Source organism: Enoplosus armatus, chromosome 3 (assembly GCF_043641665.1).
Source record: "Enoplosus armatus isolate fEnoArm2 chromosome 3, fEnoArm2.hap1, whole genome shotgun sequence".
NCBI lineage: Eukaryota > Metazoa > Chordata > Actinopteri > Centrarchiformes > Enoplosidae > Enoplosus > Enoplosus armatus.
Genome location: NC_092182.1, coordinates 3596791 through 3619101, shown reverse-complemented (window position 1 = coordinate 3619101; position 22311 = coordinate 3596791). Strand labels below are relative to the sequence as shown.

General features: G+C 42.9%; 1 protein-coding gene across 1 annotated transcript in view; it reads left to right on the top strand.

Annotated features, from left to right (window-relative positions):
- The window catches only part of LOC139282364 (integrin alpha-5-like), a 43358-nt gene extending 21570 nt beyond the window's left edge, over nucleotides 1-21788 (top strand). The window contains exons 13-30 of the mRNA XM_070902037.1: nucleotides 242-433; nucleotides 525-570; nucleotides 658-771; nucleotides 2370-2425; nucleotides 2941-3098; nucleotides 5380-5517; nucleotides 9467-9534; nucleotides 12541-12691; nucleotides 12835-12927; nucleotides 13388-13467; nucleotides 13878-13958; nucleotides 14057-14162; nucleotides 16848-17006; nucleotides 17142-17246; nucleotides 19115-19228; nucleotides 19756-19857; nucleotides 19999-20121; nucleotides 20983-21788. Coding sequence (XP_070758138.1) covers nucleotides 242-433; nucleotides 525-570; nucleotides 658-771; nucleotides 2370-2425; nucleotides 2941-3098; nucleotides 5380-5517; nucleotides 9467-9534; nucleotides 12541-12691; nucleotides 12835-12927; nucleotides 13388-13467; nucleotides 13878-13958; nucleotides 14057-14162; nucleotides 16848-17006; nucleotides 17142-17246; nucleotides 19115-19228; nucleotides 19756-19857; nucleotides 19999-20121; nucleotides 20983-21066 — 1970 coding nt within the window. The 3' untranslated portion in view covers nucleotides 21067-21788. The remainder of the gene's footprint in view (nucleotides 1-241; nucleotides 434-524; nucleotides 571-657; nucleotides 772-2369; nucleotides 2426-2940; nucleotides 3099-5379; nucleotides 5518-9466; nucleotides 9535-12540; nucleotides 12692-12834; nucleotides 12928-13387; nucleotides 13468-13877; nucleotides 13959-14056; nucleotides 14163-16847; nucleotides 17007-17141; nucleotides 17247-19114; nucleotides 19229-19755; nucleotides 19858-19998; nucleotides 20122-20982) is intronic.
- The last annotated feature ends 523 nt before the right edge of the window (nucleotides 21789-22311 follow it).

Here is a 22311-nt window from a genome sequence, read left to right as displayed (position 1 = left end):
TCAGTAACTTCTCAACCAGCCCACAAAGTCAATGTTGGTCCTACCTTGGTTCATGACAACTGCCGTTTATAATTTTGCTGATCTGGGAATTTCAGCAGGTTGTGCTGGACTCACTGTAAGCTGCTCTGTCATGTCAACTTCCACATAAAATGCAGATGAACATATATATATGGATTGTATATACAGATTTTGAGAAAACATGACGTTCCTCACATGGTGTGTTGTTGCTGGTTACAATCAGACATGGCCATTGGCTGCCCCTATGGAGGAGACGACCACCATGGATTGGTTCTCATTTATAACGGTCATGCCGGAGGACTGATGGGCACGGCCACTCAAACTCTCTCTGGCCAATGGGCTTCCAGCTCTTTCCCTGCCAGTTTTGGCTTTGCTCTGCGAGGCAACAGAGATCTGGATCAAAACGGCTACCCAGGTACTGCAGGAAGTAGTCCACCAACAGGCGTCTATTAACACTTTATCCTCTTCTTTGATATCTTCATTTAACGCCCTTTCCCTTCTCGCAGATCTGATTGTCGGTGCTTTTGGGGCTGATAAAGCAGTGCTATACAGGTACGTTAAAGCACGCAGGAGTGTAGCAACAAACACATAGACCATTCTCTTCATTCTTATTCTTTCATGGTCTGTGTCTTCAATCAGGGCTCGGCCAATAGTGAGTGCCAGTGCGTCTCTTACCGTGCAGCCCACCATGTTTAACCAGGAGGAGAAGACTTGTGAGCTGTTCACAGGGAATGAAACCATTGCTGTGTCTTGGTATGGACTCTTTTCCCCTCAAGTGCATCTTAATAGGAAGACAATACACTGTGTGATCCAACATCCAGCATTTGTTACTGTAGCGGAAATATCTTTAACGGTTTAACAACAAGCTTAAGAGTTTAAAGAGCAGCTAAAGGAGCTCTCTGACAAGAACAGAACATGGAAAGTCTCGCAAATGTTATGTAACACACATCTTAGTTCAATCGCGGCTTTCCAAACTTTACCTCACGAGAATGTCAAATGACTTCATGTTTGCCAATTTCCTGTCCAAGCTGCTCTGAACTACACACTCAGTATTCTTAGATCCAGTGAAAAAAAAAAGGGAAAATTCACCCTGCTTTCAATCTCAATGACGCTCTTTCCACGAGTTCAGTTTAACCATCGTATTAAACGTGGAATATTTTTAGACTGCTGCGAGAGGCATTTGCCAAGCTGGCTGGTAGCTGGCCCTGTAGGTTGACACAAGTAAGTTTTTGTTTTTCCGTGTTTATTGGTGCTTTTGCTGCTGTGGCAACAAAAAGGGGACGGAGGGAGCAGAGAAGAGGAAGTGGAGGAAAGGTGGGGTAGTTACACAGAAAGATGAGTGCACTTATCGACATTGGAAAGGACAGAAAAAGGGTTGTAAACTCTCTCGAAATGAATGAGATATTGTTCAGCATCAACAAGACTCCTTAGACAGCATGTGGCGATCAGAAGACTGGTTCTTTGAAGTAACGCAGCATGCGCGTGAAATGTCTGCTCTTTGTGCAATAACCCTGTCAAAATTCCCCTAACCAATAGAATGCCAGGTGTAGTGTCGTGACCAATTAAACGATCCCTGCCTTGTTGCAGGGCGTGTTCCATACGGATGGACCACGCTCGTGAATAAAGATAGGAAAAATAGCCCCATATGTACTGTGCTAATGGGTTAGCCCGCAGAAACAAGAGTCTGTCGCTCGGAGTCTCTCTCTGCTTCACGACAAGCACCACCCCGTGTTTCGTCAGTTCAACACGTTTAATGTGAAGCAGCCACAGCAAGATGCTATGTTTGCATTAGCAATAACAGCTTTGATGCCGGTGTTGATTTCGTTATCTGCTCATGTCCGGGAAGGTCTGCGCAGGGGTGACCACGTGGACTGTGGACCGCACAGGGGCTAGAGAAGCAAACTGGACACTCGCCCTGTTCTTATTAAGTGGACACACACATCATTTTCCATGTTTTACTTTTTCTTGCTCAGCCAAATTTAACAAATAAAAGGAACTCCTCTCTTTGTTGTCGTGAGGTCAGCATCTTGTTTCAATAAGATGAAACAGTAATTCTGGACGTGCTACATATTTCTTTCTGTGAATCTCTCATGCTTAAGTAGGCAATCTGAAGTGTGGGAATGGCGGACTCCGCCACTACGAATACAAAGTACTATATAGAGAGATCATTTTTGGATGTAAATACATATACCGACTATAAATAACATCAAACATGGGGTTTGATTTTTTATAACTTTAAATAAAAAAAAAGGATATACAGAGGTACCTCAAATCAGTATAAACACATCTCTATAAGCTTAGCCTTAAGTTTTTTTTTGTCTCTTATATTTGTGTCTTTGTTCAACCCCCAGTGTCAGCATCAGTTTCTGCCTGCTGGCTAATGGGAAGCACCTCCCTTCTCATCTAGGTGAGGCACGCACACACACACACACACACACACACACACACACACACACACATAATCACTCACACACACAGATGGTCCCTATTACCTTGCTTTCTTTGTGTAGCCACAAGTATGCTGGACCTCAATGTGGTCAATTTGGCAGTTAAGATCAAGATAAAAGAACAATCATGTAAATACAGGGTAACTTGGTGGGCTCTGGCAGTTTAGAAATGTGTGTGTGTTTATTTTAAGTGTGCAGGTGTGTATTGTCTGTGTTCTCTGCATAGTTGTTGTCATGCAGGCCGCAGCAATGCCCTCTATGTGTCTATGTGAGAGCCAAATAGCACATAAAAGCGCTTTACCACTGCATGTTTATTTGCATGCGGTGAGGCATGCACATAATCATTCAGTGCAAATATGTGTTTGTGTGCCTATGCATACATTTACATTCATACAGGCATGTAGACACAGATGATGTGCATATTTGCTGTTTTCGTGTCTTAAATGTCTTGTCTTTATATGTGTACATTCTCAAGGCTTTGTGGTGGATGTTCAGTTGGACAGTGAAAAGCAGAACCAGAAGGAGTCCATCCGGAGGACTCTGTTCCTGGACAGCCAGCAGCCCGGTCTACTGAAGACCTTCAGCCTCGCCAACGGAGAACGCTTGTGCTATGACACAAGGGTCTATCTGCGGGTCAGTCACACAAGTTGTTTTTTCCACCCCAATGGAGGGAATTGTTTAAAATGCTAAAAATGCTATTTGGGCATGTTTCTATCAGGTAGATTAAGAATAAGGTGGTGGTTAAGAAACTGGTGAAAGTATGGGACAATATGCATGTGAGACATTACAGGGCTGTTTTGACTGTACAGATTGGGAGGCGCTAACTCAGGGGGGAAGTTTAGAGGAGGCTACTGATTTGGCGAGGAGACGATAGCCCCCACAAAATCTGTCGAGGTATTTTCCAACAGTGAGCCCTGGATCGCGAAAGCCGTACGTTCTGCAGAGATGCTCCCAAGCGATTATGCTTTTCTGTTGCTTTGAGCAAAATCCACCTCAATCCTGTCAGCAGAATCATCAGAGTGAGCGGCAAAGTCATTGGACTGTCAAGCTTTGTGCCTACTTCCACCAAACTCATTAATGCCTGAGCTAGCTTGGGTGCTTTGCCCTATTTATTATTTATCTACATTTTTAAGCACACTCAACCTCACTGGTGGACATCTGAAACTGTTTTAACCTGCAGTTGTATGCCCGGTTATGTGTGTTGTATGCACGACGATGCCGTAGACAAATGTTCTCGGTGGAGATTCTGATTCTGATTCTGAGTGCTAGACCCAAAATACAATCCATCAACGCTCTGATGAAGGCTCTTTTCTGAAATGTTTAAGCGTTTCTCAAATAAATAAGTGAAATGTGAGTACTTTGTCCTCCTTGACCTGGAAATTTGAGATGTGCTACCTCTTCATAATAATTTGCTGCGAAATGTCACTAAAAAACAGTGCTGGAGGAAAAGTCAGGGGATCACCAGATTCAGTAGGATTCATTGTCTGGGAGCCATGAATGGCTGTACCAAATGTTGTTGCAATCCATCCAAGAATTCTCGAGATATTTCAGTCTGGACCAAAGTGGCGGACTGTTAGCATGGCCAAAGACACCTTTATTTTAAAAATGGAAAGAGTTAAGAGTGCATTTGTTCTGGGCAAGTTGTTATTGTAGTTGAGGGTGGCTGTTATTGTTATAGACTAATATAGTTGTAGGTTATAACACTGTACTCACCACCATCAGTGTAGAGATCGGGGAGAAGAGCTCTCCTCTTGAAAGTACAATGGGACCTGTGAAATACAACCAAAGAACTGGTTCGTTTAGCAACAAAAGAATCTTGGAAGTTCATTCTCAATCCCTGGGAACAGTACGTGTAACAAAATAGTCTCAGCTGAAAGGTCCTCACACTAGCTTTTCAGACTTTTCCACTGTGTCTCATTCCATTTTATGGAATGGTTGGTTCAGGTGTACTCAGATTAATTGAGTATGTCATCCACAGATGACTGGTCGATGGTCAATCCTGCCACTGGTTTTGGCTGGGTGATCACAGACAACGAATGTTGGGGGTTTGGGGGCTTTGCTGTCTACAGGACTTCTCATTCTGTTTGACTTCTCAGCTGTACTAGCCAGGCCATGTCCCACATCTCAGTATTAAAACAAAAAGGGTTACACATCCAGGTCAATTTGCAGGTTGGGCCCAATAGATCTCCAAGTAACTGCATTTGCCAACTGAGTTTTTGACCAGTACTAGGGAGCAATGTTTTGATGAGTGATGAGTTTTTGTAGCTTGTGCACGGGCAGGAGCACACACACACGTACATTGGCAGTTGGTTTAGCTAAAGCGACAAGAAACAAAAAAGAAGCAGGAAATGCAGGGATAAGAAAACTCTACTGGGTCTCTTCAAGGATTGTTTAAAAGCTTGTTCACTGTAATGTTCACTGTGAGGACATAATTATCAGAGCACTTTGCTCTTTGACAGGATAAGCGTTGGTTTGAGTAGAAACTGCCAACCATCCACTCACCTGTCAGTCAGCACTCATCTGTTTGTGCACCGTTTCTTCATTCTTCTTTAAAGGGGCCACATCATTGTAGCTGGTCAAACAGAATTAATGTCTCATCCTAGAGGAACTTAAAACAGACTAAATCCTACATTTAGGCCAACAGTTGCTGTAACATCTGCTTTCAATTTTGCGACAACTTTTTTCTTGTACATTTACTTGGAACAGGGTTTCACAATAATCTGCGCTACAAGGTCGAAAATCTTGAACAAATTTCTAACCATCTTTTGCCCCTCCTCTGAAGTGTAAGCTTGTTTCAGAGTATTGAGAACTGAAAAAACTGCACATAAACACACCAGACGAAGGTTTATCAATCTGTGGAGGCAACAAACGTGTGGATTTCACAGGAATACAGTTGCATCTTTCTATGTTGCAGGGCGAAGAGGAATTTCGGGATAAACTCTCTCCCATTTGCATTAGCCTGAACTTCAGCCTGGATCCTCATTCCCCAGTGGACCAGCATGGCCTCAGACCAATCCTAAATTATCAGACAGAACAGCACATAGAACAGAAGGTATGTATATTAACTCATGATACAAAATAACCATAGTACGTTACGTCATATACTGTCTACTAATCAGTGGTTTCCAAGCTTTTTTAAACCAGGGCACCCTTTCATAAAGATTTCATAAAGACCATTATTGGTATTGGCGATATACACTGTGACAAAACTAACGACTGTGACGAAAAACAGCATGCAGTGTTACATGTCAGGCAAGTGTGAGATGCTATGTCACTAATCTTAGCAAGCACAATGGAGGCTCACTCGGATTCCATGGCCCCAACCTCCCCTGGGATGCACGAAAAATTCTTCCGGAGGTGGTCCTATCAATTGGTCCTAAAATAGACCCTTGAGGGACCTCTACTGTACAACTAGCAAATGAGGAACACTTGTCTCCCACTTTTGTACGTTGTTTCCTCTTATTTAAGTAGGATTCCGTCCAGGTCAGGCCCAGATAAATGAGAGTTTTGAAAATAAAACTTAACGATGAACTGTGTCAAATGTCTTCTTGAAATCTAACAACACGGCTCGGACAACACCACGCTCGTCAAGACAACTTTACAAGTTAATAAACGCTATTTCGCCGTTTCTGTTGAGTGATCCCTTCGGAAACCAAATTGCAAGTGCTTTCATTACGGCGGACCTGCGAGTCATGGCTCTGCAAAAACACAGAGGGAGGACTGACAGCTCCGTTTGGGTGGGGCGGCGCTCAGCACCCAGACATCTGGTTGTGGTTTGTTTATGTACCAGGCAAGAGCCAGAGCCTGAAAACGTGCACATGTTTATGTGAGTGATATAAGGTGAAGTGAGTGTGATGTGGGTGTGTGAGTGTGCACATCATGTACTTGTAACTGGCTGCTTTAAACAGAATTTCGTCTGGTGTTGTTATCCCGTCTCCTTATGTGAAAGAAGCTCATAGTACCCTATGGCCCCACTAGAGCACTGCGCTGCCAGAAAGCAGGGTTACTTGTGGTTCCTAGAGTCTCCAGAAGTAGAATGGAGTAGGTTTAAGACTCTTTGATAAAGCTTATAGTTAAAGCTGGCTCAGGTGAGCCCTGAACCATCCTTTAGTTATGCTGCTATAGGCCTAGACTGCTGGGAGACTTCCTAGCTTTTCCTTGCCACTGTCGCCTAGTGCTTCATCATGGTGGGAACTGTTGGGTCTCTGCAAATAATATTATGGAGGACTACAGTCTAGACCTGCTCTGTATGAAAAGTGCCCTGAGATAACTTTTATTTGTTATGTTGTCTGTATGTTATTTGGCACTATATAAGTAACATTGAATTGAATGGAAGGGACCAGCAGGCCTTAGCTTAAGTGATGAGAACATCGTGCCAAAAGCATCTTGCTTCATGCTAACACCTCAGTTGACTTTGTGTCGAGTGACACTAGACGTCACGCTGATGATTTAACATACACATGCTCTTGTCCATCAAGTGTTAATTATTACAGTGGAATAAAGGATGGCAGGAAATGAATCGCAGCTGAAAATCATGGTTTGGCTGCTATCAAGCTGTTCAGTTTTTGATAATGTGGCGACGATGCAGCAATGCACTGTTAAGTTATACTGCTTAAGAATTTCGCGATGACAAACCCACACTATTAATGGTTTTTCACTAATAGCCATTTCATGTATTTTATATATATTTAATGTAAAGGCCCCTGTTTAACTGCCTGTATATTTTACTTTTACTATTTCACCACACAGGTGAACTTTAAGCTGCCATTTTTGTATGAAAAGTAACTGAACTGCTGCTGTATATTACCATAACAATGGCAGCCTAAGGTCGGACTGTGTGTGTGACAATTGCGTGGAAGTATTAATGAGGTTTGAAGAAGGTGTGTGGGTATTCTTGTCATGTGATGCGGGGACACTTGTTTATTTAGACAATATGAAGCAATGAATCCTCTCAGTTCACAGTTGCTCTTCTTCTTCGTCTTCTTTTGTTCCATTTCTGACAGAGGACCTAGTGTCCCTAGTGGTTGATGCATGCAGTGATGCCAACTTTCTCGCTAGATTTGATGACTTTTAAGACCCCTTTAGCAACTTTTTCCCCCCAAAAAGCGCCTAGTAACAAATCCAGCAACTTTGGGCAGACCTTATTATATTTCTCAGCGAATAGGCACTCATGTGGTACGCATGGATGACAACTGGGTACCAGAGACTCAGAGACGGTGTCCATTCACTTGAATGAAAGTTGCTTGCCAAGCTCATAATCAGGGATTTACTTCCGTGTTGTGTGGCCTACCGCACAAGTGTTTCTCCCACTGTGGATGTTGTAGATGTTGTAGTTGAGATCAAAATGAATTTGAGTTCAAAGATGGGTGTTTTTCGAGCAAGGACGCAGGAAGTAGTTGGGGGTAGGAAGTAGTGAAGGGTGCCATTGCCCCCCCCCCCTCCCACTTTACGCCCCCTGGTCCACATTCATTTTAGGTTGCGGATCACTGTTAATACTCGTTCTGAACGGATGTTTGCGCAAAATGCCATGTTAGTATGTGGGTGTGGTCCGACCCATGAGTACTGAGTACTCACGTAATAATGTAGTAATGACTACTGAGGATCCCGTTGCAAGATGGTCTCTAATGTCTAAAATACAACAAGTAACAGTATAAACTTGTAGGGATTCATAATTCATCTGTTTCTGTCGAAAGGTGAATAATTACAGGCTCATCAGTGCTCAGCAGATGTATGATTTCCCACAGCAGTACAGGAGCTTTATTAACTTAATGGCCCGTCTTCTTAAAATGTATTATTACTGATAGCATTTGATAAAACCATTTCCAAGTGTTTACTGAAAATATTTAACCATTACAATAATTCTTTATTTAGATTCTTAATTTGGTAGCGCCCCACAGTCACCAAACAGTGGTCTACCGGGTATGATTTGGATGCCTGTGTGTGTCTCATCACTTCGTGTCTTTAAGTTGACCAATAGGCCATCAGTGTGTGTTCCTTTAAGGGCTGGAGGGAAACGTGGGTCACAAGGATCAAAACATATGGGAAGATGAAGAGATGAAAGTGAAAAAGAGATGAAAAGTGTTCAGAAGTGGGGGGGGGGGGGGGGGGGGGTTGGGACTCATCACTTGATCCTAGTAAGTCTATTACGGAGCGTGTGTGCTCCTGTCTGTTTGGTGTTAAATGGCCGATAGCCTCCCGGGTCTGGAGTGAATGTAAAACCAGGGACTTGAATGAGGAATCTCCGCTGAGACACTGTTAACCATTTCCAGGCTGATCCTTAGCTCTCTGCAGCCCTACCGTAGCATTCTTTTGGAATCTAATGTTTCCCACATGTTGGGAGAGATGAGGGTATGGCAACAGTGACAGCATGGAGCTACATGGGAGAAGTGGTGGAGAAAAGAGAGAATAAAGGAAGGAGCTCAAGGGACACACTGGAAAAGACAATACCATCAAATCAAATCAAATCACATTCTTCTTTTACTGCGGTTTTTACCAAGTAATGTGTCACGTAAGACCAAAGAGCAGATTAAGCAATATTCTCTTTTAAATGTGAGGTTTTCGCTCTTTTTGATCGAGGCTTTTCCGCAAATATGTAATACTTGTTTAGATGGAATTCTTCATCCTTTAATTCTCCTAAACTTCCACCATCTTTTCTTGATTCTTCCTTTTCTTCTCCCCCACATGTTAAGCATATTACTTTTATCCTGCAAACATGAAAGGATGCTGCTTTCACACAAATGCTTGGCATGTGGTTGTTGCAAATATTGTTACGGTTTTTCTGCATATATGGAGGACATGTATAGTCTATATCCTTTCTTATCCTTTCATTAAATCCTAATTCTAGTGTGCTGGCTTCTGTAAACATCCACTTCCTCGAAAGTTTTCCTCTCTCCATATCTTTGGACTCTGATCCCTGGATACCTCTTTCTCTTTCACCCATCAGAACCACCCCTCACTCCCTCCTCCTCCTCCATTTATCGCTATCCTTCTTTCTTTCTCAGGCCCAGATTCAACTTGATTGTGGAGAGGACAACATCTGCGTCCCTGACCTCAAGCTGGCTGCTTTTGGGTGAGAGGAAATCACCGTTCTATTACTTTACCTGATTCAACAAACAAAACGCAAACCCTCCAGGCTAATCCGCCGCAGTTTTCTCTGCCTGTGACGGATAAAACACAACCGAGATTCAACCTATACCAAGGAAAGCTCTTACATTTGCGACCTGGCTGCAAGAAGTTCACCCCTCTCCCTGCAACCAGCTCTCTGGTTCAGGCCTCCAACCCCCCCCCGTCCCCCTGCTTCACTGATCATCGGTGATTCCATAGTCAGAAACATACAAACAATGAAAAACGGCTGCAATGTGTTCGGATCCGGTCTCTTCTATGTAAACATACTCACGAACGAAGTACTAAAGCGTAATTTTAACAGGCTTTTTTTAAATAACTCAAGGACTGCCAAAGGTCAGTTTTATTATCAATACCGAGCAGCCTGCTAAAATGCCCTACACCTCGACGGAGAGAGGGGATCGAAAGACAGTCTTACTTCTCAGAGTACCTACGTTTCCTGAAGGCAACGTGATTGAGGAAGGCCCTCAACCATATCTGTTATGCCGTCACTCATGACCCCCCCCCAGGCAAAGGTTTAAACTGAAAAACCTTTGCCTGCACTTATTTTTATATGGAAAAGTATCAAATTTTAGTTTTTCAGTTACTATTTTTTTCCCCTCAAGTTATCAAAACTACTGGCCTGGATTTAGCTCCACATATCTGCAGAGAAGTCCACTTCATCTGCAGGGAGAGACCGAGAGTTTGGTGAAAGATGATCAAAGAGATGAAGCGTAGGAATGATATTCAGTGGAGTAAGTTGAAGACACAAACGATAAGACAGTGTTTAGAGCTCTCAACATGCCTGCACTGGGGGACAGATATAGAGGAAAGATTCCTGACTCTTGGCACACTCACTTATTATTGTTAATTAATCATGTATCCTTGTTTGTGAATGGATGTCATCCAGACATTTGGCAATGTCCCTGTCCATTCACAAAGCGAACACACACACACACACACACACACACACACACACGCTCAGACTCTCTCCTCCCTGCCAGCCCTGCTATGAGTGTTTTGCATTACATGGCCATGTGACTCCTCTTAGCTGCAGAAATACAATCAGTGCGAAAAAGTCTTCCCATGAAAACTCAAAGATCTGCATTTGTCACGGGACAAAACACGCCTTCACTGACATACTATATACACAGCAATTTTCTCTTGATAGCCAAGAATTTGCAAACAGCGGGATTCCTAACATTCACAACCCAGAGGTCTGTCACTAAGTGTTGGAGTTGTATCCTCTGGCTTCAATTATGCTTTTATGAGCTTTATGGTCCACCATTATATCTGCCCAACAAATGGAACTTAGTGTATAACATCTGAACTATATGCTGCAGACTGCTTCCTCTGCATTCACTAAACTTGCCCGGGCCTAATTAAAATCATCTGGCGGCTGTCTTACCTAGCAAGGGGTCACTACGTCCAGACTCTCTGAAGACGGGTGGGGGGGGGGGGGGGGGAAACAGGGAATGAAAGAAGAAACCTGGTTCTGACCCTCAACCAGACTTCTTTCTCCTCTTTCTGCTCAATAGAAACATGAATTTACTACCACAAAGTGTAGCTGCTGGGGGGGAGGGCTGGAGTTGGAGGGTGTCGAGAGGATTTATCACTATGCCGAATGTGTGTTTGCACACAGGGGCGTCACTGTGAGCGCGCAGAACAAGGTGGGGGTCGGTTTCCTGAGACAAATCACAGTGATCAGATTTGGGCCATTTCCCAGGTCGGTCATGGACAGATATGCAGGAGAAAATGGCCTTTGGGGACTCTCTAAAACAGAGATGCATTATTCTGGAAAGACTGTTTTTCATTAGGTTTTACAATTGCTTCTTGGGCATTTTGGTCATGCCCTGCACCAAGCCACTTCAAATAAACATAGCAGCAGAGGGAGCACAAGAAAGGCCAATTGATGGCAGTAGATAAATTGACTTTTCAAGACTGACAGAAAATAATGGCTGTGTGATAGATACTCATGGGAAATACAACTTAAAAAAAAAACAAGACTGAGAGTCTACACCATGGAGCCGTGCATGGTTAAAAAGTTAAATCAAGGCGCATCATCATTATTTAATTGACTGTTTATATTGATTTCTTAATCTCCTGATTACGCCAGTGTTGTGACAAAAGACAGTTTCAAATTTCAGTCAACGCAAACAGCATAAACATTCAACCCAACAAATAAGGGACTTTGACAATGAGGGCTTAAAAGCAAAACATAGACCAAACCACCACCACTGCACCAACCGGGTTGTCTCTCCCTCTTTTTATAAACAAAACCTCCATCAGCTGTCAGAATCATTTGGGAGATGTTGTAAACACATGAAGGGGAAGGGTGTTCTTTACCATTAAAATGTTCCTGAAGTTCTTTTGCTCTGAACAGAATGGCCATTATGTACATGAGGGTTGTTGATAAAGTTCTATTAACTATTTCATAGTTTTCTGGTTTGAAAACTCTCTTTCCCGCTTGCTGTGTTTGGGAAAAAACCATCCACACTGGAGCTTCAAGACACATCTGAACCTCTTTGTCCAATTTTCAGTAGCTTTAAAGCTGCACTAATCGATATTTTTGGATTAGCAATGGATCAAACGACTATGTCGACACAGTTTTATTCAACTCTACAGAGCATTTTAGCATCTCTCAGCTCATTGTTTTGTGTTTATGGTCCTCGATTTTTACTGATCAGCGTTTGTTTCCAGCAGGCAGTTGTTTTCAGTGAAAAGGCTCACTACCTGCCCAGCACCACAACAGCAGACAAAGTTAGCAACTAGCTGGTGAACACAGCTCAAGATTCAATTTATTCATCGACAGAATTAAATGATACATCCAAGTGGTCTTTTTTTATAATGTTAAAACGTGATGAACACTTCAGACTCCATTATGGGTCATGGTTATGTTTTAGCTACAGTATGTGCAATTGGAAAGCAGAAACTCAGTCTGTATTAAAGGCCTGTCGTGGTTCTCCCCTCCCAGTGACAGAACAGTGGCGTACCTGGGCGATGAAAACTCCTTGAGCCTGACCTTCAATGCCAGGAACGAGGGAGAGGGAGGGGCGTACGAGGCCGAGCTCTATGTGGTGCTTCCCCCAGAGGCCGACTACAGCGGCATAGCACGCAGCAATGTGGTGAGGCAGACACCTGTCACTGTAACTATACCTTTAGCTGGGACCTTTTGAGGTGTGAATGAATACCGGCAAGTTATTGAGTAATCCTGACACCAGAGTCAGAGTGTGTTTTATGGGATTTTTTTTTTTTGTGTCCTCTACAGAGCTTGACTCAGCTGACGTGCAGCTATGAGGCAGAAAACCAGACCCGTTATCTGGTGTGTGATCTGGGAAACCCCATGAAGTCTGGTACCAGTGTAAGAGCCGACATTGGCCCACACGTTGCCTTTGGCCCTTTTTAGTTTCAAGTCAAATTGTTCTTATACAGCGTAATTCATACCCAAACTCACGTGAGGTTTTACACTTATTAAAACCTACAACACATAAATCATACTTTTTCATACGTTTCCAAAAGCAGGGGGATATCTAAGACTACTGTTTATGACTATTTACTATTTGTTCACAGTGAGAAAAATGTTTCTTTGCATGTCAACTTTTCATCACCACCGATAGAATGAGTTGGGCTTTGATATGTTAATGAGGGACAGAGGCCATTTTTAGATCTCCTGAAAGCCGTGGAGGGAATGTAGTATTAAAGTATCGAGTGCGTGGTAAAAAAATACCACAAATCACACAACTAAATCAAATGCAAGACAATCTGATTAATTTGCGTTTCCTTGGATTAATCGTATACATTTTCTATGGGTCGTTTTCTAGTTATGGGCTGGCCTTCGGTTCACTGTACCCAGACTGAAGGACACTCACAATACTGTACAGTTTGAGCTCCAGATACGAAGGTAAGTCACTTTTCAGAGACTTTAGTACGTTTTTCTAACCTACTTTGGATGGAACCCCGCCCTCTTTCGTATGACGAAAGCCCCCCGCAAACCAGACTAGCTACTAGCTACTAGCTATCTAAATTAGGTTGGAAAAAACGATAGACAAGTACTGTATGGTGAGTTCATGTGTGGTATCTGCAAGTCTTTAAATGTCAGTGTTACATGGGTATGTGATAGACAGTGATACAGTTTTTAAATGTCTTAAAAATCCAGTTACATTTAGTTAGAAAGTATTAAAGTAACATTTTCTGTTATTCCAGAATTAATGATATCTTGACAAAATTCTGTTTTTGAAAGTAGTTTTATGCTGTTCCATCAGAAAATGAATAATGTTGTTTCTGAAACAACTTGTTGCCTTTCTGTCGTAGTAAAAATGCCAATAACTCAGAGAGTGAGGTGGTGCTGTATGGGCTGGAGGTGGCCGCTATGGCTGATGTCATTCTGCAGGGGTGAGGCTTCATCATCACGTTACCATTATATAATCACTCTTCATCATTGTGGTTCCAGCCAAGGTAACTGCCAAACTGTTTGTTGTTTTCTGTTGCAGTGTTTCTCGCCCAGCCAAAGTCATCTTTCCCCCTCCCAACTGGAGTCCTCGTCAGAGTTTGAGGGAAGAGCAGGACATCGGCCCTGAGCTTCAGCAGGTCTATGAGGTACGCCGAGATATCTTACCAACCCTCCCTACAGGCTTTGTGTGCAGCTTTACAGTTCTTACTGCTCTCCCATATCTGTTGGTTTTCAGTGATGCTTTAAATTGAAAGGTGAGTAGAGGATTAGTAGAGTGATTATTAAGGGACTGTAGGAAAATGATCAGCGGTGGACGGTGGTCTGAAAAGGGGGTGATGGGTATTGCAATTTTTATTTTTGCGGAAGGAAGGTAGTGTAACTTTTTGGGAGAACAGGGAAGGGCCTTTTATTTATTTATTTTTTCTTTCCCCATATTTATATTTGATCAAATAGTCAAAAAGATGGCTTCCATGTCTTTCGCCATATGCAGAGGTCAACGCACCAGTCTCTGTAACAGGGCTGTGTTTTCCTCATCCCAATCAAACAAGTAGCTAGTAGGACCAAAAGGTCTGTTTTTTGCTCGGGGTCTCTGCCTCCCCTCTTTTGGTCAGTAGGTGTGGGGCAGGGGGGAGGATGCCGCTCGCTGTGGGAGTTCAGTTGTAGTGAGTTTCCATGGTTACGCTGACGCTCTCGCTCCGAAACTTTCTCTGGGTTGGAACTTTTTTTTTTTAATCTAATGCTTCCATTGAGTATAATAAGGAATATAACATCAATCAATCAGTCAAGATTCATTTTTGTCGCGTTGTTTACACAATTGCATTGTCTTAGATTACAAATGAAGAAACCTACATTCCACCGCACCACCAATCTCACCTTGCTTTCACATCGACCTACCACCCACATACAACTCTACACTCATAAGTAAAGGAATGAATGGGAGTCACAGCCTGACTTCAAGGGTTGGTTGAAGCCCTGTATGGGCAATGATTCAAAGGCATGGCTGTCTGTACGGCAAGAAATGTATTTCTCCTTAGGCAATCATGGCCACGGCTATTTCTGGGCACCGCTCACTCCTGGCGTGTGACCACATCGGTGAGGCATGCAAAGCTGTATTTGCAGATTTCCGAACTAAGTGTTCGGAAATAATGATGAATGGCGTGCTGGCACCAACATTAGTGGATGTTGCTGGTGACCAGAAATACAGTCTCCTCCTTGACGGAGGTGCCCTCCACAATTTTTTAGGGCTGATGGAGTTGGAGGGTGGGGATGCCAGGTCAATAGCCACAGCAGATTACAAAACTGCGTGCCACATATTGGCTGTCCAGAGAGCCAGATGTGTCTTGATTCCTGGACCAATGGGAGGAGATGAAATTACATTTAAATATACCATATCCTTGGCAAGCGAGCTGAAGGCAAGGCTCCCTGATAACATGGAGTCATTGCAGCATACTGTGTGTCTCTCTTTGATGTGGCTGAGACACTGAGGCACAACAAGACCGTGGCAGACATGTCCAAAATTGCCAGCCTTTTGGGATACTGCCCTTCCACCATTGAAAAAGTCAACCCCACAATGGAGGAACACCCACCTGCTCAAGTGGGAAGAAACGGCCTACACAACGGCATTCTGGAATTAGGGATAAGTACAGGCACGCTAACTGGTGAGGGGTGAAAAAGGTGAGAAGGAATGCGTGAGCAGAGTAAAACACAGACCCGCTAGGGTTTTTCTTTAAATAGGCTACTAAATGCTCATCTATGATGACTTTTAGGAGAAAGCAGAATGATAGCAAACGATAGACCAGATTAATCAGTCTAATTATTACTAGATTATTTGTGTTGATCTTACTCTGTTCTCCCCTGCAGTGTAATTAATAAGAATACGTAACGTGTATTTATTGTTTGGAGTAAGGAGAGAGAGAGAGATTGCAGCTGGGTGTGTTCTGTGGAGGGGTAACTAATGTTACATCCAGGTTACTGATGTAACATTACTATTACGACTTATAAGATATATTTAGCTACTCTTTGACAGGGCTATCATGTATCCATTTGTTCATTGAAATGTGAAGAACAACGTCAGTAAATATCATAGAAATACTATTATAAAGAGTCGGTCTAGACCTACTCTATGTGTAAAGTGTCATGAGATGACTTTTGTTATAATTTGGCGCTATGTAAATAAAATTGAAAATTGAGCCTTTGCTGCCTCAGATGGTACCGACATATGAAATTTCCAGGTCTGGTCCATGGACTAAGATGGACTAGCCTGGCAACCAGACAAATCTGCAAGCTTGTGTTTTATTTGCTCTGGAAGATGCGTCTGGACCCCCTTCCGTTCAGACAGATTTCCATCCAGCCATATTCAGGTCGAGCCAATCACAAACGTTTATCTAATATGGGGCGGGTTTAAGCGCCATTGAGGCATTTTTGTAAACAACCACGATGTTATACCGTGAAATAATATCACGAGTACGGTCTAGACCTGCTCTGTGAAAAGTGCCCTGAGGAACCCTCTGTTATGATTTGGTGCTATATTAATAAAATTGAATTGAACATGTGGGTCCATAATAAATGTATTGTTTTGAGATATTGGAGGGATTGATGTTGCAGTGAAGGAGAGGGTCACAAAAAATAAGATAATTTTCTAAAATAAAGAGATTCAGCCCCCCTCCCCACCACAATCATTTTCGTACAGTCCCTAAGGCAAACACTAATCTAAATCTATTATATTGTAGAAAAGTGGATTTATATAACCTGCCTCAGGCGTGCAGTGCAGCTGTCCTTAAGAAGATGTTTGCAGAAACAGCACCTAAGTTCAAACTATCTCTCCCTTTCAGCTGGTGAATAATGGTCCCAGTGTGGTCAGCCAGTCGACATTGGAGGTGAGATGTCCTCTGAGGGCTCACGGCCATGAGCTGCTCTACCCTGTGGAGGTGCTCACTGAGGGGCCCCTCAGCTGCTCCTCCAAACACACCTTCAATGCACTGAAAGTCAAGGTGAGGACACAAACTCAAACACACACACGCAAACGCTTGGTTGGCATAGTGAGGTCATTACCCCTTGGTCTATTCTTGGCCTTGAACATTTGACTGTGTTTGCTAATGACTCTGTCAATGTCATTACGTATGCAGATCCAGCCTCCTGCAGCAGAGGGTCCCACGTCACTGAAATCCAGCACTGAGCACCACATCCGGAGGAGGGAGGTGTACAGAGATCTGGCTGAACAAGGAAACCTGGTGAGACAACATGGAAAGAATAAGAAATACAGTTGGAAAGAGAACATGTTTTCCAGCTTTAATACTGGTCCTTGTGTAGCCATGGACGCACATAATATATCTCTATTGACTACATTAAAAGAGTACTCCACCGATTTTGCATCGCACTCCTAAAACACTTGTGAAGGAACAGACCTGTCCTCCTGATGTTGTGGAGGATGAATCTGCAGGAGCGGGTTGACGCAGTGATGTAGGCAGCTAAGGACAGTGTACGCCGGGGACACCACAGAGTTCTCCATGGTAATGGGGAGGTCATGGATGGGAGATGCCTTACCTGGAAGGGAGACCCGCTCAGTCTTGTCGATGTTGGGGTTCAAGTGGTGCGTAGACATCCGCTGGGAGATGTCATCCTGGCACGCAGAGATTCGTGCTGACACCTGGGTTTCAGACCAGGGACAAGATAGAATTAGTTGAGTGTCATCCGCCTAACTGTGGTTGGAAAAGCCATGTGGGTGAATAACACAGCCAAGTGACTTGATAAATAGAGAAGAGGAGGGGACCCAGAACAGCACCCTGTGGAACCCCAGTAGTGAGGCTACAAGGTTTATTATCTCCAAGTTAGCCTCTAAGTGCAGTCCTCGAGGTAGGATGTGAAACTTCACACAGCTCCCTCTGGAGCTACAAAATGCTTTATACAACTTTTTTCACATATGCAGTAGTTCTTCCCAAAGTGAAACTCGTAGCCTAGCTCTGTCAAAGGCAAAAATGTGCTTTCCAGCAGCTCAAAAACTGCAGTATTTTTCCACTTGATAGCAGACCTAGCCAATTTAGAAGAGTAAACTGACAAAATAACCCAATTTGGGCAGACTAACCTCTCTCTTACAATTGTTCCTCATCAGGATAGAACAGTTGACTCCATGTATCCCATGAAGACCCCAGGAGGTGTTTTTCTCCTTCTCTTGACTCAGCATGTGGTGGGAATCATGGTGACGCAAGTCTGTAGCGCTGTTCACTCCAAACACACCACAACAGAGGCTCTTACATAAAGTCAGCGGTTCTTGAGTTGGGTGTTCAGTCCCACTGGATGTAAATGATAATGAGATTATTTCTTTCAACAGAGGAAATGGAAATAGATATAATGAGCTCTGGTCAACATCTCCTGCTGCTTGCATGTGATTGTTTGTGAGATGAAGTTAATTAGGTTTTCGTGATTTACTGGGCTGCGTTGTGCGGCCTGCATCACTTACTGTAATGTTTGCCTGCTAATCTCTTATGCTATTCAAATTAACCATCTGTATGTTGAAAATGCTTCAAAATATTCATGCCTCACTGTTTGAAAGTTGAATGTTAGTGTTGAAATTACTTTTGAATTAGTGCCAACCTAAAGGGGTTGATTTTTGACTGATTTTGAGGGGGGGGGGGGTACAACTATGTAATGGCGACACTGTTCAAAGTACCTCAAACCTAGTTTGGCATTTCCATACTGCGATTTCTTGTCACTTGTCGGTCGACACATACACCGATACCAATATATATGCAGCCTGCTAACATCAGCCGCTATATCGGCCTGGCGCATTTATCAGTCTTGCTCTAACATCAACCACCTGTCTACTATCTACCCATTTACTTCTCTACTTCTTTGATAATGAAGATGCAGTATGGCTCTATCCTGTGCAGTTCTTTAAAATAGATATTGTGCAGACTGTGAATTGTCTACTGTTCTTTAAGTTGTATGGGAGGAATTCTTTCGCATGTTATGATTCCCACAGAAGAAGCTGCAACAAATAATTTTGGTGTAAGACTTCCTCATTAATGAAAAGAAACCGTGCTGCATGCATTAGCAGTGCGCTGTGTGTTTGATGGTTGACTGTGGCTCTGTCCCTCCATAGACGTGCTCTACAGTGGCGTGCTGGCAGCTGCAGTGTACTGTTGGGCTGCTGGAGAGAGGAACCAGCGTCATCCTGACTGTGCGCTCCAGACTCTGGGCTGAAACCTTCATCGAGGTGAGACTACAGGACACGCTGCTCTGCATTGTTGGTCACATGCAATCTGTTAGCGTAGGAAACTGAAATCAAGAGGGAGACACAGACCGGATGAGAAAACCAACATAGTCAGACAATCTGTGTCCTTATACTGCCCTCTGTTGGGCAGGCCACCAAACAACACTTACAGATGTGTGTCTCAACGCCTTATCACATGCAAAAATTTTTTAAAGCTGCACCTCCTCCTTTCATTGTGCATTGCATTGTGAAGCAACAGTGCCCATCACAAAATCACATGCACATTTTTAATGCATACATCATTTTTGTGTTAATAATTGTAACACGCTGCATACTCAAATCCTGGGTAGAATTAGTATGAAGGATGTGGTAGTTTTTTTGGACTGATAAATTCCATTCATCAGTTACCCCAGTTGTTGGGGTAGTTATCAGTCTGAATTGATTTAAATGGCAAAGTGCCACGTTGTCAGGTATTGGTTGCTTCCAAGTCTATCAGTCCAGTCCTTATTAAAATGTTTGCTTGTCCACAGAGGGCCTTTAAGCAGTATGTATTGGAGTGCTCTGTTCATTACAAGGTGGACAGGATGCCGTATTCTATTCCTCCCAAATTCAAGCCATCGGGTTCCAAAAAGGTAACTTCATCTGATTTTTTCTTGGATTTTTTTTCCAATGTCATGAGCTTGTAAACTTCAGCATATTTACATGCGAATGTCAGTGAACGGTGGTGAAATCTGCAGAGGCTTACCTAAATGCTGCCGTTTCCTGTTGTTCAGGTGGCGACGGCTGTGATGTGGAACAAGCCGGACAGTCTGTTCTCTGTCCCAGTGTGGATCATCATCCTGGCTATTCTAGCTGGGTTGCTATTACTTTCCCTGCTCATATATCTACTATACAAGGTAACAAGCTGATAAAAACAATTGCCACGGAAAATAAGTTACTGTTAAATTTGAATATCAGGACACCTTAGGTACAGTTTAAACTACTACTACTACAGCTTTGTGATCTCATTAAGCATTCTCTCCCCTTCCTATCCATGCATGTGATCAGTTAACATTTCTTGTTGCTAAGTCAAATGGCCACAAAACCCCCCCCACAAGAATACGCAAAACCCCTAAAAAGAGACACAACATGACCACAAAGAAACAAAATTACTACAAAGAGATGCAAAACGACTACAGTGAGACTCCAGATGACTGCAGAGCCACAAAGCCACAACGAAGAGATGCAAAGCGACAACCGCAAAGTGTCCACAAAGAGACACAAAACTACAAAAGATGCAAAATTACCACAAAATAATCACAAAGACACACCCAAAGAGTAAACAAATGTCCACAAAGAGACACAAAACGTCCAGAAAGAAACACAAAATGTCCACAAACAACGCTACATTGCAAATTGTAGTCGTTTTGTGTCTTGCTCCTCTGTCGGAAGGGTGGGGTACCTTTTACATGTCTGTGCCCAGGGGCCCATTGTCTCATACTCCGTCCATGTGATTAGGGATGACGTACATATTTAATCATTTCTTGATAAAAACATGTTTTTAGTTCAAAAAGAGTTGAATATGAAATTTGCTACACTGAAAGTAGCTTTTTACATCAAAACAGAAAACTGTACTGTAAACAGGAAACCTCCATGAGTGTAAAACCCATGAAAGAGATAGGGAATATTTATTTATACAGATACCCCCCCCCTTACAGTCTAGACTGCGTCAGATTGATTTGTATGTGCTCTTCCTTTCTCTCTATGTCTCCCTCCAGATGGGCTTCTTTAAAAGGTCAGATCCGTACGGTACGACCATGGAGAAGGCCCAACTCAAACCCCAGGCGTCCTCTGAAGCTTAGATCCAAGAAGGAGCCTCCCCTGCAGCTGTTCCAAAGAACTGGAATTATTGTCTCATTCCCGAACAAATAAGGAAACTTGCTAATGATGAGCAGGCAACCCATTTACGAAGGGACGATTGTTGGTGCTGTATCACTGGAATACACAATACACATATCTGGTCCTGCACTAAAATGCCAAAGCAGGAAAGACTACAAGGGCCATGCTGAATATGCACTGTTGTTTTGGACATGAATTTTTTTTTATGACAATTCTGTAGAAAGAGGGAAGGGATTCGCTGATTCCTGAGAAGCTCGTCCCTGTGGAAAAATGTTTCGTCGGATAGTGTGTTGACCGGGAATAGATTAGAACTTCACAGCCCATATTGGTACAGGGGGGAAGAAAATGCACCTCCAGCAAAAGGCACTAATGCTACAGTATTTCTTAATTCCTAAAAGGTGTATTTCAAGCCATGTTTGCAATCCCAGTGTTAGGTACATTTTGTGAAATTCCTGCTTTTGTATGATTTATACACCACTTTTTATTTATGGCCAAGTTTTTCCTATTGGCTGTTGAATGTTGTATATGTGCTCTCTGCAGGACAATCCTGATGAAACTGCAATGTTTAACTTGAATTATTCCTCTCCCATATTGGGAGATATTTTGTGTATATTGTAATGTATGTAATGTCTTCATTGTGTTATGATCCACTGATGTTGTGGCCCAGAATAAAGCCTAATTTTGTATACCCAAACAAACTGTGATTGATGTGCTAGTCGTGAGTAAACATTATGTCTTTGAATTCTATATAGAACTGTGTTCATCAGTTTTTCCATGTTTAGTAATAAGAAAAACTGCATTACTCTAGTCAGCCAAATGTGTTAGTGGTGCATTACCTCCCTCTGCAGGTGATATATGTTACTACCACTACACAGAGCTTCTGATGCCTTCAAGTGCCATTACAAACAGCAACATTTAGAGAACATTGAAGCCCCCTCTTAGAGTTGAGGCCATATATTTAAATACACCCAAGGCAAAGACATTCCACTACAATTTTTCACAACTCCTACTCCAACATATTTCATGTTACCATACAGTACTGTATGGACGATTCCAGAAATTGATGGAATTACTTTTGGAAGCTTCTGATAGGCCAGTTGACATAATTAGAAGCTATTTGGGAAAATGCACCTGTGTTTTAATGGGGAGTTCACCAGTGTTTAAGGCCCTACCCTTCAAGTCAGTGCCTCTTTGCAGTTGACATCATG